Source organism: Perca fluviatilis, chromosome 13, assembly GCF_010015445.1.
Source record: "Perca fluviatilis chromosome 13, GENO_Pfluv_1.0, whole genome shotgun sequence".
Classification (NCBI taxonomy): Eukaryota; Metazoa; Chordata; class Actinopteri; order Perciformes; family Percidae; genus Perca; species Perca fluviatilis.
In genome coordinates, this window is record NC_053124.1 from 10,867,700 (window position 1) to 10,881,807 (window position 14,108).

At 42.3% G+C, this 14,108-nt stretch overlaps 1 protein-coding gene across 2 annotated transcripts in view; it reads left to right on the top strand.

Moving 5' to 3' along the window:
* Positions 1-102: 102 nt before the first annotated feature.
* tent4a (terminal nucleotidyltransferase 4A) overlaps positions 103-14,108 on the top strand; it is a 14,341-nt gene continuing 335 nt past the window's right edge. The window contains exons 1-12 of one of the 2 annotated variants that reach the window (XM_039821066.1): positions 103-1,152; positions 4,652-4,775; positions 6,080-6,126; positions 6,234-6,354; positions 7,369-7,476; positions 8,949-9,077; positions 9,907-10,120; positions 10,658-10,784; positions 10,871-10,974; positions 11,483-11,667; positions 12,192-12,350; positions 12,589-12,762. In XM_039821066.1, the coding sequence (XP_039677000.1) occupies positions 329-1,152; positions 4,652-4,775; positions 6,080-6,126; positions 6,234-6,354; positions 7,369-7,476; positions 8,949-9,077; positions 9,907-10,120; positions 10,658-10,784; positions 10,871-10,974; positions 11,483-11,667; positions 12,192-12,350; positions 12,589-12,762 (2,316 nt within the window). In that variant the 5' untranslated portion in view covers positions 103-328. The remainder of the gene's footprint in view (positions 1,153-4,651; positions 4,776-6,079; positions 6,127-6,233; positions 6,355-7,368; positions 7,477-8,948; positions 9,078-9,906; positions 10,121-10,657; positions 10,785-10,870; positions 10,975-11,482; positions 11,668-12,191; positions 12,351-12,588; positions 12,763-14,108) is intronic. The other variant, XM_039821067.1, reaches the window with a different exon arrangement.

Genomic DNA, 14,108 nt, shown 5'->3' on the forward strand with positions numbered 1-14,108 from the left:
ATCAAACGGCCTGAGTGATAAAGAAGTGGGCGGATGGGGGGCGCAGTCGTCGTTAAAGAAACCCCTCGCAGAGCGCATGCGCATGGATTTGAAGAGATAGAATACGCCATATTGAATTCCCGTAGGAAACGGCTAGCGTTTTTTCCCCCAGCTAGCGGTGTAAAGGGGCCACTTTATCTATGGTCCTGATTCGGTTTAATGTTTAAATACTTCTCTTCTTCGCAACCCCGGACAGAGCAGCGACATTTGAACGGCCCCGGTAGTGGCGCAGATTCACAACGGGCTCGCTAGTGATACTTGTAGAGGGGTTACCAGAGAAAGAAGTTGAATGGATCCGAGGGTAGCTTGGATTCAGCCCGAACAGAAAGGACCTGCGAACGCCTTATGGATGCACGTCTGGGAGACCTCTCAGGGAGTACGGACACTCTCCGCTCAGCACCAGCTTCACAATCAAAACCACAACCAGTGCGTGAATTATGCTGCGTTGGATGTTTTAAAAAATGTGGCGACCGCGGTGGCATCGAGCAAGAGCATTTGCAGCAGCACCGGTAACGTTGCTGCCAGTTTAAGCAGCGGCAGCAGCCATCACAGCATCATGAACGGCACTACTAGTATTAACGGCGCTGCGATTTCCTCGCTGGGGATAGCGCTGTCCAACGGGAACGTGTGTAGCTCCTTCGCCACGACGAACGCCGCTGAACCAGGTAAGGGCAGACCCCTGCCCCAGAAGACGGGATCGGTCTCTTCGTCCTCTTCACAGGAATCTGGGGCGGACAGCCCCCCTTCCAGCTGCTCACTTGAGAGGACTATGGGTAGCAATGAAACGGGCAACATTAACAAAAACGTCGGGGGTGCCAATCTGCTATTTAGCGTGAGGGACAGCATAGACAATAATGTCAACCTCTACCACCGTCTACCAACGTCACAGGAGCAACCGGCTTTTAATTTCCCGCAGGTTTGCGTGAGGCGCCATCAGGTTCACCCCTCTGTACCTGTAAATCACATACACAATCACCATCCAGGCCGAAGGAAAAGTGACAACAAAGCAAGCACTTATGGGATGAACTATTTGCTTTCAAACTGCACTAATGGCAATTATGCGAGCACTTGGACGCCCTGGAAGACAAGGAAGTACAACCCTGGGATCCTCGGGTGAGTGAACACTATCAGCTAACTGCTGTAGGATTTTAAAAGGCTAACGTTAACATTTTCAGTTTGTTTTCACGTTAATGGTTAAAAGACCTTGTTACATCTTGCGCAACGTGTGTCAAGTATTCTGGTAACGTTAGAACGTGATGTAGCTATTTTCAACGCAGTTAACGCTATCCACGACAGTATACCCAGCATTGCAGTTTAAACTGGAGTTGGGCTGTTTGCTGGATAGCTAACCGATAGACAGCGATGGTTGGCTGCAACAAGACCGGAAGTACTCTGATTTCGTCTGCTGAAGTTTGAACTGGGCCGCTAAAAAAGAAAATACAAATATAGCTACAACACAAACTGTTGCGAAAAACGATTAAAATAAGTGCATTGTGGGAACTTGATTTAGAAGTGGGTTTTAAATTGTTAATTTATTTAGGTTTTGACCGGATATGTGCTTTTTAGTGTTTGTTTGCCTGATGAGCCTAACGTAACGTTAGCTAACGGTTGTTCCCTTTTGTCTCCGCATTAAAGTTAGGAAACTAGCTAGCAATTTTAAAAACAAAACGAATACACTTTTCCCGTCAAAATTATGCCGAATTAGAAAGTAGAGTTTAAACTCTTAGCTAATAGCAAACAGAAATAATTATAAAATACTTCAACCTGGCCAGGTCTTAGCTAACGGGGTTGGATAACACTTAACGTGTGTAATGTTGGGTGAAGTTAACTGAACGGTTGTTTGATCCCCGGACAGTCCAACTTTTTTTAATTGCTCGGTCATAAAAGTTCCGTTGATCAGTCTGCTTAGAGTGAGAGTAAAATGAAACTTTGGGTTTAAAGGAGGATCCTTGATATTGTATGTTTTAGTAGTTTCCACTGCATTAAACATAAATAAAAGTTAAACTAATGTAAGTTAAACTGTTCCTTTTAGTAAGCTTAGTTATGCACGTATTCTTGACTTAATTGGATTCCTATCTTGATAAATTGCCTTTATGCCCAAATTATTCTGGGTGCAGTCAGAGTTAGCTGTCTTTTTCTTTCAGGGTGACATAACAGATTGGGTGGGACTTGCATATAAGTACCATTGCCAAAATCTTCCAAAGTAATAAATAAAAATGTATATGAACACAGTTTGAATACAGTTTAAGTGGATTATATTTTTAGTGTAATCTAACTTTTTTTTCTGTTTGGTACTCATGCATGATTTGTGGGGGTTGTATAAAAATGCATGACACCTACATTGTTGTAGTGAGAGCTGTGTAACTGAAATATATTACGATTTTTTTCTTTTTACGTATAACGGTAGTTATTTTGCTCAGGCAGAAGCCTTTATCCATAAGAATTGACTAAAGAACTTCCAGATGTGTTGCAGGACCATGTGATATTTGTAATGGCTGGTTGCACCCATCTGGGAATTTTCTGTACAAGGAGTCAGTGTTTGTCATGACAGCACTTCCACACGCTTGATGCTTAGTTCCCTAATAACCCACATCCTAAATTAACTGAAAATGTAAGTTGTTAATTGATATTTTCTCCTGCAAATAGTGAATGAATAACAAGTGAATTTGTGTTTTGTACAAGTTTTGGCTTGTGCACCGATACGTCTTGCAGTAGTTTGCCTTCAGGGTTACCCTTTGAAGTCCCACATAGAGGGATTTGCACGTCAAATTGAAAATGCTAATAATTGTGTAGTTATGCTGCATTTATATTGGGGTGATCAGAGATGAGGTTAATAGAAAACTGTGGTAGTGTGGTCATAGACTGCACCAGTGAACACCATTGATTACTTGAGTAGTTTGTCAGGCAGTTCTTATTTTGACTGTGGGGGGGCCTAACAATAACCATGCCCTCTGTCTGCGGTGGACTATTGACATGGATATGCACTGGCTTGCTGGCAGAGTTTTTACCCAAGAGTGGGCACATGGGCTGACTGCATTTCCTCCAGGGCTCTGGTAATTGATTGTGACAGTCTCCCTGTTTTGTATTTCACACTGACATCATGGCACGCATTCCTAGAAAAATGAATGGCCACAGGGTTCCACTCTTCGGAGGCATTTGACTAGTCAGAAATCTTTACATTATATGCGTTCCTCTGTTGGAAAAAAACAAAACCATCCATATCCGCAATAACGATGAAGCCAGGGACATCAGGCATACTCTGGCTGATATGACCCTCAGTGTTTTACTAAACCTGTGTCAAATTCTTCTAAAAACCTCATATGCCTGTGTTGTTGTACCTGTTTCTTGACAAGGAACAAATGTTGTCACTGAAAGTAAGATTAGAAAACTTATAGGCTACAAAGTCTCTCCCCCCTTCTTTTTATTAATATACGTACCGTGGTTTCACATAGATGTGTGATTTTAAAATAAAAATTCTACAGAAAAGTAAATGTAGTTTGAAGCTATTTAAAATATAGTCATTAATACACAAAGAGCAATTTTTTTTTTTTATGGATTTCCCATTTTCAATTTACAGTTACTAAGATTTAACCCCTTAGGCCCGACAATGTCGTATACGACAGCAAACTACACGTTTTGTCATATATTTCCTAGGGCTGGGACGATAGGCTTTTACCGCGATTTGATTATTTCACGATACATAAGATAGACATTTATTAATCCCACACTGGGGAAATTCCTTAGGTACCAATGGGGTACCTAATGATTAAATTTGTTTTGTGATTTGAATTTATTGCAGTTCTAGAAGTATTGCGATTCCATAGTATTGCGATTTTCTACTCCTTTAACAAAAAAAAACGTTGAATAATACACCTCTAGAGATATCGCGAGGCATTTCTAATAACTAAATGTTTTCTAAAAAAGAATGCACATCACAAGTCAGTCAGTCTGACATTTATTTAATTTGTAAAGACGTACATAACATGGATTTTCTGCTTTCCAGAGAGAGGGGGAATGACATGCAGCAAAGGGCCGCAGGTTTGAGTCGAACCTGTGTGTGTGTGTGTGTGTGTGTGTGTGTGTGTGTGTGTGTGTGTGTGTGTGTGTGTGTGTGTGTGTGTGTGTGTGTGTGTGTGTGTGTGTGTGTGTGTGTGTGTGTGTGTGTGTGTGTGTGTGTGAGTGGCGTGTGGGTGCGGCGTGCGTGCGCCAACTGAGCTAACCCGGCCACCGGATGTTAGAAGCTAACAAAACAGAACTCCATGATATTATTTTAGTAGAACATACTATGCTGTTGCTTTGCTTCCCCGGCTCTGGAGTGATTGCAGTTAACCAGCACAGCGATAAGAAGGAAGCATATTGTGGGCCATCTGGAGAGTGTTTTTAAATACCAAAAATGGTGTGTAATGTGTAAATCAAGTCAATTTTTTTTTAAGAAGATATCCTCATTTCATTGTTAGTTGTATAGAAGTTTGCAATAAGAAATGTGAAATACTCCAAAGCGGAAGAGAGATTTCACATCATCTACAGTTCCTTCTTTCATACCGGTCTGTGTGGAGCATGACTGTTTTAGCACTGAGAATAACCCTTATCTGTCATCCTCCTCTCTGTCCAGACTCCACGAGGAGGTGATGGACTTCTACAACTTCATGTCTCCTCGGCCGGAGGAAGCCGCTATGAGGAAGGAGGTGGTGGACAGGATAGAGAGGATCATCAAGGAGCTGTGGCCCACTGCAGATGTAAGAGTTTAATTTAGATGGATTTCCCCTTTTCAGATTCTTAATATCTTAGAGAGCACTCTCTCAAATCATGCCGTCCAGTCTTGGAGGAGGAAGTATTGGTACACAGACGAACGCTTTCTTGATATACTGTGTTTTAACATTTCATTTTTTTTTTTTTAAAGGTGAGTCGGTGTTTTTACAGTAGCCGGCTAACTTAGCTTAGCACAAAGACTGGGGACAGGGTAGACAACTAGCTCGGCGTTGTCCAAATGTACAAAAATCCAGCCACCAGCGCGTTTTAAAGTCCCTAATTAACGTGTGGTGTCTCATTTGTTTAAATTGTGCAAAAACCAAATTTCATAGATGACAATTTGCCATTATGTACCAGACTATTTCTTGGTCAGGAGCAATAACTTCCCAGAGTCCCTACTGGTTGCGTGGCAACTGGTACTGGCCAAGAATTAGTTTGGCACACAATGTCATGCATAGGAATATTTCTTAAAAATTTGAGCTGCTATAATCAAATATAGTGAAAGTCGTTGTGACACATTTGTGGGAAGTCCCGCAAAACTGACACCGACCAACACTGTATTCTGACATTTTTCTATTTTTTAGCAATGGGTTTTTGTTTGTAAGCTAACCAGCAAGTGCATCATCATGATGCTAAATGATGTTTCCGTAGAGGAAAAGACCAGGCCACAGAGTTGAAGTTACAAAAAGTAATTTCATCCAAAGTAGTAATAAGTCTGTAAAGTGTTTTTTAAAAAGTATGCGTATTTATATTTTTGAAGTGCACTCACTTTCTACGTGCAGAAATGGTGATGGAGGATCCTGCAGCTGGTTGAGTAGTGCAGCGACGTAGGGTTGACGTAATGCCCCCTCTCATTACTTAATCATGTAAAACTCGCGCAGTTGTGATTTGTTGGCTGCCAGTCTTCTTTGTGCTATTAGCTTGTCGTATTTACCAGACGGAAAAGGAAAGAACGCTACTCTGCTTACTTTGGAGAGCTTTCGCTTGCGGCCCCCAAACACTGCATTTTATTTTTTTCTTCTAGCTTTTGTAAGTTTAATTTGGCAGCTTACTCCACTTGTCAGCATTTACTGTCCCTGAAGTGACACAGGGAAATGCCTAGTTCCTTTTTAGTTTGCAAACATTTGAGTTGGATTTGTTAATCATCAAGACAAATGAGCTTTTGTACGATACAGGATCTGTACTGTCAAAAGCATTTAGCCAAGCCCATTATAGTTAGAATGTGATAGGAAAGGCTATGAAGTGTGTTTTTCGTCAATGTTTTCATATTTCTTCAACATTGCTTTTTCAGGTCCAAATATTTGGCAGCTTCAGCACAGGGCTGTACCTTCCAACAAGGTAAGACCTAGTATTTAAGAAAAAAAAAAACTCAAACTGTTTTATAACGGATATGTTTTGCTGGCCGGCATTTTAACGTTCTGCCTGTTGTTTTTTTTTGTCTTCAGTGATATTGACCTGGTGGTGTTTGGGAAATGGGAGCGCCCGCCACTGCAAGAACTGGAACAAGCTCTTCGCAAGCATAACGTGGCAGAACCTTTCTCCATTAAAGTGCTGGACAAGGCTACAGTAAGTAACCAGGGCATCTTTCTGTCTTCATATGGAGTCCCTAAATAAAGCTGGTTCTGCAGCAACAGATATCCATCGAATCCACATTTGGCACATTTTATCACACGTTTTTGATAAAAAAGACCATTTAAAATTCCATGTACACTGATGCAATGATTAATGATTTGGCACATACAATAGTTTGACTGTTTTAATTTCCTAAAGGTTTCATTCTTCCTAAGTAATAGAATATTACAGCCCCAGTAAATGGGCAACCAATTGTAACAAACCTAGCCAAATGAAAATTTGGCAGCACTTATTACATTCCTAGAAAAGAGTTGTTCTGGACTTCAAGTGGTCAGTTTGATGTAAAAAGTTTTGGCTCTCATATCCATGAAAATATGAGGGGGGGGGAGAAACCACTCAATTAGTGCCTTCCATCTGTTTGCGTGATAGGTGGTGCACACTGCCAGTTGTGTTTTTTTTTTATGTTTCCTGTTAACTGTAAATATACAGTGTGTTGTTTATGCCCACTATAATATTACAATAACAGTGAATACTTTGTCAGCTCTAGTCCACCTAAAGTTAAAACTGGTCATCAACTACTCTGCCTCAGGTCAGTGATACTCCACTGTTTACTTTTGTCTGTTCTTTCGTAGTTCTTCTTTATTGTTTTGGGAGTTCAATACAATTTTGCAGCAAAAAATGCATATAGTGCCTCAAGGCCACTTAATGCGGATACCCACTCTGGTGGAAGTGTTTATAGCTAAAAATCCCACCATGGTATGGTAGCATGCACTATCATCCTGTGGGGTGTGCACACAAACAGGCTATCCACTGCAAGCTACAATGCTGTCTTGACTGACATGATAATAAGTAGTTAATGGCTGAATTTTCATTTTTGGATTCATTCCGTCTAAAAGGCTGTCAGTTGTGAGTCGCTCCCCCCCCCTACCCCCTCCTCACATAGTGACTGAGCTGATGACTTGACTGTAATGTTTGCTAATACTCACTGTCACTTTTTTCTCCCTTCAGGTGCCAATCATCAAGCTGACAGACCAGGAGACCGAGGTGAAGGTGGACATCAGTTTCAATGTGGAGACTGGAGTCAGGGCGGCAAGCTTCATTAAAGATTATGTTAAGGTGAGATGTACCGTATATATGGCCTTGGTCCTGCCGCTGTCAGGATGTACAGCTTACGGTTACAAATGTTAAATAAGTGTTAATTTAGTTAGTCATCGAATCAGACCAGAAGGGATCAAATGTGCACCTTTTTGCTACTGCATTTTAAAACCAGATAGGGATTGTGAATTGAAGTCTTCGCGGACTAAATGAAGTCCGGCCACAACGCACAATACAAGCAGTACTTAGATATGGAGGAGGAGAGCCGTAAAAGGTTATGTAGACATATTTAAATAAAAACCACCAGAGGAGTCACATAATTACTGTTTTACAGCGGGGTCTAAATACAGAACTTTGGATATTGTATTCCCTCTGTGAATCAGGCAAGCCAGCAGTTTAAAGCATGACACTTTACTTCACTCCAATCTTGCATTGGCACATCTCATTTCCAAAGTGGAGCTGGAACGGACCCCAGCAACCGTGCTCGGTAGAATGTCCACTTAACTCAAACTGAGTCTGTGTGTTGCTGAAAATCTTGTTGCCAAATGTACTCGGCAGAGGTGAAATCCACCCCATGGCTCTGGCAAGATTCCTGCCAAAGGTGGATCTCTGCCTGCTTTAGTCACGGTTGTAGTAGCTAATGCACGAGAGGAATGCCAGGTGCTGATGTTCCAGCGAGCTGTCAGGGTCTGACTTTTTCCCCTTTTTGTTGTTGTTGATTTTTGTGTTCTGGGACTCTGGGAAAACATGTCCGAGCTTGAAAGCCGGCTGCTGACAACCACACTTAGCATCAATCCAGGGATAGTTGATGTTGAACGGTGAATGCGTGGGTGAGACCAGACTCCAGTGAAAAGGTCACCTCGAAGCCAATCCTCATACTGTATGTCAGATTCCCATGCCAGCCACTTGGAGCAGCGTAGCACCCGGTCTTGTTCTCACTTCTTAAAAGCATATTTGAACAGTCAAACCAAGTCCTGCTGCTCCGCTGGCACATATATGCACACACATACTGCCAGGAGGTTATGCTTTCTTTTCAATTGGAAAATGAACATATTTGTAATTCCCATTCCCAGGCCTTCTGGGGTTTCAGCACATTATCAAGTCACAGGCTCTACGAAGCCTCGTTTTTTCAGAAGGTTTGACCCAGTTGGAAAGATGGAGTATTTATGTGGTAAGTGAGAGGGCTACCATTCATACATGGCATTGATTACAAATTATGATTAGTCAACTGCCTGAACTTAAAGCTGGGGGAGGAAGTTCCTGCCTTTTTCCTTTTTCTTTTTTTTTTTGTATTAAAGCTGCAAGAGGTAAAATTTAATAACACAAGATTGAACCACTGTGGTTTCAGCAACAAGCGTGGCTTCAGCAGGGGGTTTTCACTGGTTTGGCACAGTATGCATTAGTCACAGTTACTGCGGAAACATAACTAATGTACAAAACTGTTTAACTGAATCAACCATTCTCATTCTCTCGGTCTCTTCTTCCGCTTTCAGATGTATCCAGTGCTGCCTTACCTGATCTTCGTACTGAAGCAGTTTCTGCTGCAGAGAGATCTAAATGAAGTCTTCACTGGGGGAATCAGCTCTTACAGCCTCATCCTCATGGTCATCAGCTTCCTACAGGTACATTGAGATGCAGATACACACCCCAAATGAAAACATGTGTTGTAATATGAGCAGAAAGTAGCCCTAGTGCAGGATGTGGTAGCAAGTTGCACATTGGGAGCAATTTCAGAGGTGGTAGCAGTGCTAATAATGGCGACAGTAGCAGTATTCTAGTATATTAGCCATAGTGTGTCTTAAAGGTCCCATATCATGCTCGTTTTCAGGTTCAAACTTGTATGTTGGTATTCTACTAAAACACGTTAACATGCTTTAATGAAAAAACATTCTTTTTATCATACAGTCTGTCTGAATATACCTGCATCTGAAGTACTCCATTTTAGCTCTTGTCTCTTTAAAAACATAAATAAAAATAAAGCCCAGTCTGCTCTGATTGGTCAGTTTTTCTAGGTCTTCCACATGTGCGCTCTCTGCATCTCTGTACTGTCATTTCAGCCGAGGAATGACTAACGACACTATAGCGGCACTTTCTGTCTGTCTGTCTGTCTGTCTATCTACATACAAAGAGTTTCTTACTATGGGCTGTGTCCATTTGTCTGTGGATTGAGCGTTTTCATACTTTCACAGTATTTATGTAGCACCTTGAGCTGTTTTTTATAATAAAAACACTACATGGAAATCTCACTTTTTACAATACGGGGCCTTTTAAGGTAGTAATACCAATACTGATAGTTGCAGCAATAAGATGATTCATAGTGGAATTAGTAGTAGTAAACTGCTTCCCACATATCCAGTGTTGGGCACAGACCTCAATGGTAATCTTGACTAATGCATAGTAATACTTGTTTTAAATGCATACTAATCCAGTCTTTCTGTGCTTGCTCTTCAGCTCCATCCTCGTATCGATGCCCGAAACCCCAATGAGAATTTGGGCATTTTGCTGATCGAGTTCTTTGAGTTATACGGCCGCCATTTCAACTACTCGAAAACAGGGATTCGCATCAAAAATGGAGGCGCATACATAGCCAAAGAGAAGATCCCGAAGGCCATGATAACTGGATACAGTCCAGTCTTGCTCTACATAGAGGACCCACTGCTCCCAGGTGTGTGTGGGTGTGTGTGTGGGGGTGGGTGTCTCCAAGAACAAATACCTCGGCAAACAGCACATTTCAAACAGACAAGCATCAATCATAGAAGTCAGTCAGTATGAGGTTGTTAGTGAACTGTTTAACACGTGAAATGAGCCTGGACCTGTCATTTTAAACAGCACAACATGGCAAATGTCAGCTTAAAGTCACTTCTGTGTAGTATTTGAAAATTTCTCATTTTGGTGACATCTGGTGGTAGTTTCAAGAGTGACACTGTGGCATACAGCAATGGGACACACTAATTGGGCTAAAAGCAACACAGACTACACCAATTTTCACCAGGATTGTTTTATGTTTTTACAAATAACAACATCTATCTATCTATCTATCTATCTATCTATCTAAACTCCATGTAAAGTTGTGGTGCTAACATAAATTGCAAATGTAATATTCCACAGCAAGGGAAGAGTTTAGAGTTTGGGCCCATCTTATTTCTCTTTACCCTTGTAATATTTACTATTGTATTGTCGTGTCTGTCTTTACTCCATGTAGGTAATGATGTGGGGAGGGGTTCCTATGGTGCCTTTCAAGTCAAGCAGGTGTTTGACTACGCCTACACTGTCCTGAGTCACGCCGTGTCCCCGCTTGCACGGTCGTATCCCAACAAAGACTCTGAAAGGTCAGCATTCAATCCACTCAGCAGCACCAAAGAAATCCTGGATAAAGGTGGTGCTCTTTTAAAGCCCTTCTCTCTCTTCCCCGCAGCACCATGGGCAGGATAATTAGGTTGACCCAGGAAGTGATCGACTACAGGGAATGGATCATCAAGAAGTGGGGGGGCAGGGATCTGGCGCGAACTGACAACAGAGGTACGGTTCCTCTGACTTTAATGTACAATTCTACAGTAATGAAGAAATAACTGCCTGTGCTTATCGTGATAATTTCTTCAAACTGAGACGGTATGAGGTCTTAGTTTCTGCAGACCTCTATCCAATTTCACCTCTGTATATTCCATATTATCTGATTATGCAATTGACATCCAACATAATGCAGTAATATATGCCACCCACTTGGTACAACATGAAGCATATGCTTTTTTTATTCTCTCCAACCCATCTAAAGGAAGCACACCCAGTTTGCATCTAATTTAATTGTAGTGTTTATTCTAGTAAGTGGAAAATGTGTTTTTAAACAGATTGTTTGCATCAGATAAATTACACCTACTGTAATTGAACAGTTCCAGATATGATTAAGAACATTTGAGAGTTCAATAGTCTACTGAAAAAGTACACTATTTTTAATGTATACATAATAAAATCCACTTGGCAAATGATGTAGAATCTGTGAGTCCCTGAACCTTTTCGTTTGTTTTGGTAGTTTCGCCTCCCAAGGAGCCGGTGTCGTCGGAGCAGGAGCCTTGCGTGCTCGGTGGCGGTGGCGGATCGGAGGAGCAGCAAAGGGACTCTGTGTCGCCCCACAGCGCAGACTCCCCCATGTCCATCTCCAGCCCCCAGCAGCACTCTTCAGCCTCCTCTGTCTCCTCACTGTCTGGATCAGACAACGTAAGAAAATGCATACACACAGGCGGGATAAGCACATGAAGCGCCCACTGTTAAAGCTCCTTATGTGGGTTTTGCCTTTTTTGTAAGTAAGAGTTTACACTCAAAGATGGGCGATAGAAGAAAGAGTTGTAGTAGAAGTAAATTCTGACATAGTTGAGAGTCAATCAGCGTAACGGCTACTCTGTTGAATGTGGACAGCACGAAATGCAGTCGACACTAATTGGTATGAAACGCCCATGACAAACTGGTAAATTGCTGCAGACCTCTACCCATTTTCACCTCTGCGGATGATGTATTATCTGACACAACTACAGTTTGTTGGGATTATCCAATTGACATCCAACATAATGGAGTAATACTGCCACCTACTTGGTACAACTACATGAAGCATATCCTAATTTATTCTCTCCAACCCATCTAAAGGAAGCAAGCCCAATTTGCATCTAATCTAGTATGGAAATGGCAACATACAGTGACATGCTCAACCGTGCTCATTGTTTTTCCCTTTTTGTGTCATTTGCCAGGACTCTGATTCAACGCTGCCGTGTCACGTCCTTCCACCTGCCTTGCCACAATACGCGTCTATCCCACCCCTGGGCCTAGCTTTGCCACCAGGCCTCAGCATGGGCACGGGCAAGCCCTGCATGGGAGGACACCATATCCTCTTGCCTCCAGGCTCACAGGTAAGCACACAGCATTGGGGATTACACTGCAGCTTAGATCATGTATGGAAATTAGGAAGTGATGGTTCACATTTGGATCAGGAGTTAAGGGGCTCTAATAAAAAATATCAGACCAAATGGCTCTAAGAGCAAGGTTTTTTTTTGTAACCAGACATTTACAGCATTGATGAAATCAAGAACAACTGGATGTTGTTGCTCTTTCCTGTTCCTTACTTATTGTCCCTTTTCGTCCTCCCAGGCTCGCGTCTCACTGCCCGCTGGTCTAGCAATTCACTCCATACCTGGCAGACAGGTGTGTATAGACACCGGGCTCCCCCCCTTCTTCCACATGCCCCCCCCAGCCCATGCTCATGCCCCTGCCCCCTCCAGCCCCCAGCCTCCGCTCAGCCCCCACTCCAGCCACACACACAAGGTAGGCGCCAGATGCCACAAACGCACTCAAACGCACTGCACTGTCGAGGCAAACTTGACACACACACACACACACACACACACACACACTGTGTATCTCATATTTTCTGTTTCTCTTCCAAGTGTGTGATTTCTCTACCCTGGAAATCCAGAGCTCTTGCGAGAGCACAATTTGAATTTGCTCAGCGAGTCACTCTGGCGTTGAGTAATGATGCTCATTAACTATGCCCTTGTAGCCGAGCTGCACCAATCACATCGGTGTATCTGATATAGGCGGCCCAGAGGCGAGCTAAACAGATGACAACAGTTTAGTCTACCAGTTACTGTAGCTCCGCTGGTATCTAAGCGTATGGGGCTCTGGATACGTCAGCCCTGTGTATAGTTGTGATTGGTCATAGTGTTATCCAATTGCGTGCAGTGAGATTTTCAAATGCATGCTTGGTGCCGCCCCTCGAGTTGGGCCATTTTCATTACTCAATGCCAGACCCTTAATCTTTCAGATTTAGGTCTGGATTTCCAGGCTAAGATTTCTCTCTCGCTCTCTCGCTCTCTCAAAAAATGACATTGCCATCTGTAGTCCATAACTATCACTGGTTCACACATCAGACTGAACATCTGATGTGTACCTGTTGCTATGAGAAATGTCATAAAGAGGGACTTTTTAGTTCTCACAGCCTACTGGCTTATTAAAGGAATAGTTAAATTCTTTTGGGAAAGATGCTTCGGCATGGCAGCTTTATTTGTATAGCGCATTTCAGCAACAATGCAATTCAACGTGCTCTACATAAAACATGAAAGAACAGTTAGAGAATATTTAAAAACGGCTAAAATAGAATGAGACCGCTATGAAATAAAAGAATATAAGTTAAATTGCTGTGTAAGAAACAATTAATTACTCAATAAAAGGCAGCATCAAAAAGAAAAGTCTTCCGTTTGGGTTTAAAAGAACAGAGTTGTAGCAGGCCTGCAGCTTTCTGGGAGTTTGTTCCAGATATGTGGCGCATAAAAAGTGAGCGCTGATTCCCCACGTTTCGTTCGGGGCCAGAAAGCAGATGACCTGAGAGGTCTGGATGGTTCATAACGTAGCAGCAGATCAGAAATGGATGTTGTGCCTTAAACCATTCAGTGCTTTATAAACCAACAGTAGTATTTTAAAATCAGCTCTTTTGAGAGCCATGAAGCCAATGTAAAGACCTCAGAGGAAGGCTTATTCACTTTGGATGCAAAGAGTTAGATGAGAAGATTGATACCACTCATATTTGTACGTTAATTATAAAGCCACAGCGTGCAGGAAATTAGCTTAGCTTGGCATTCACACTGAAAGCAGAAGGAAACATCTAGCCTGGC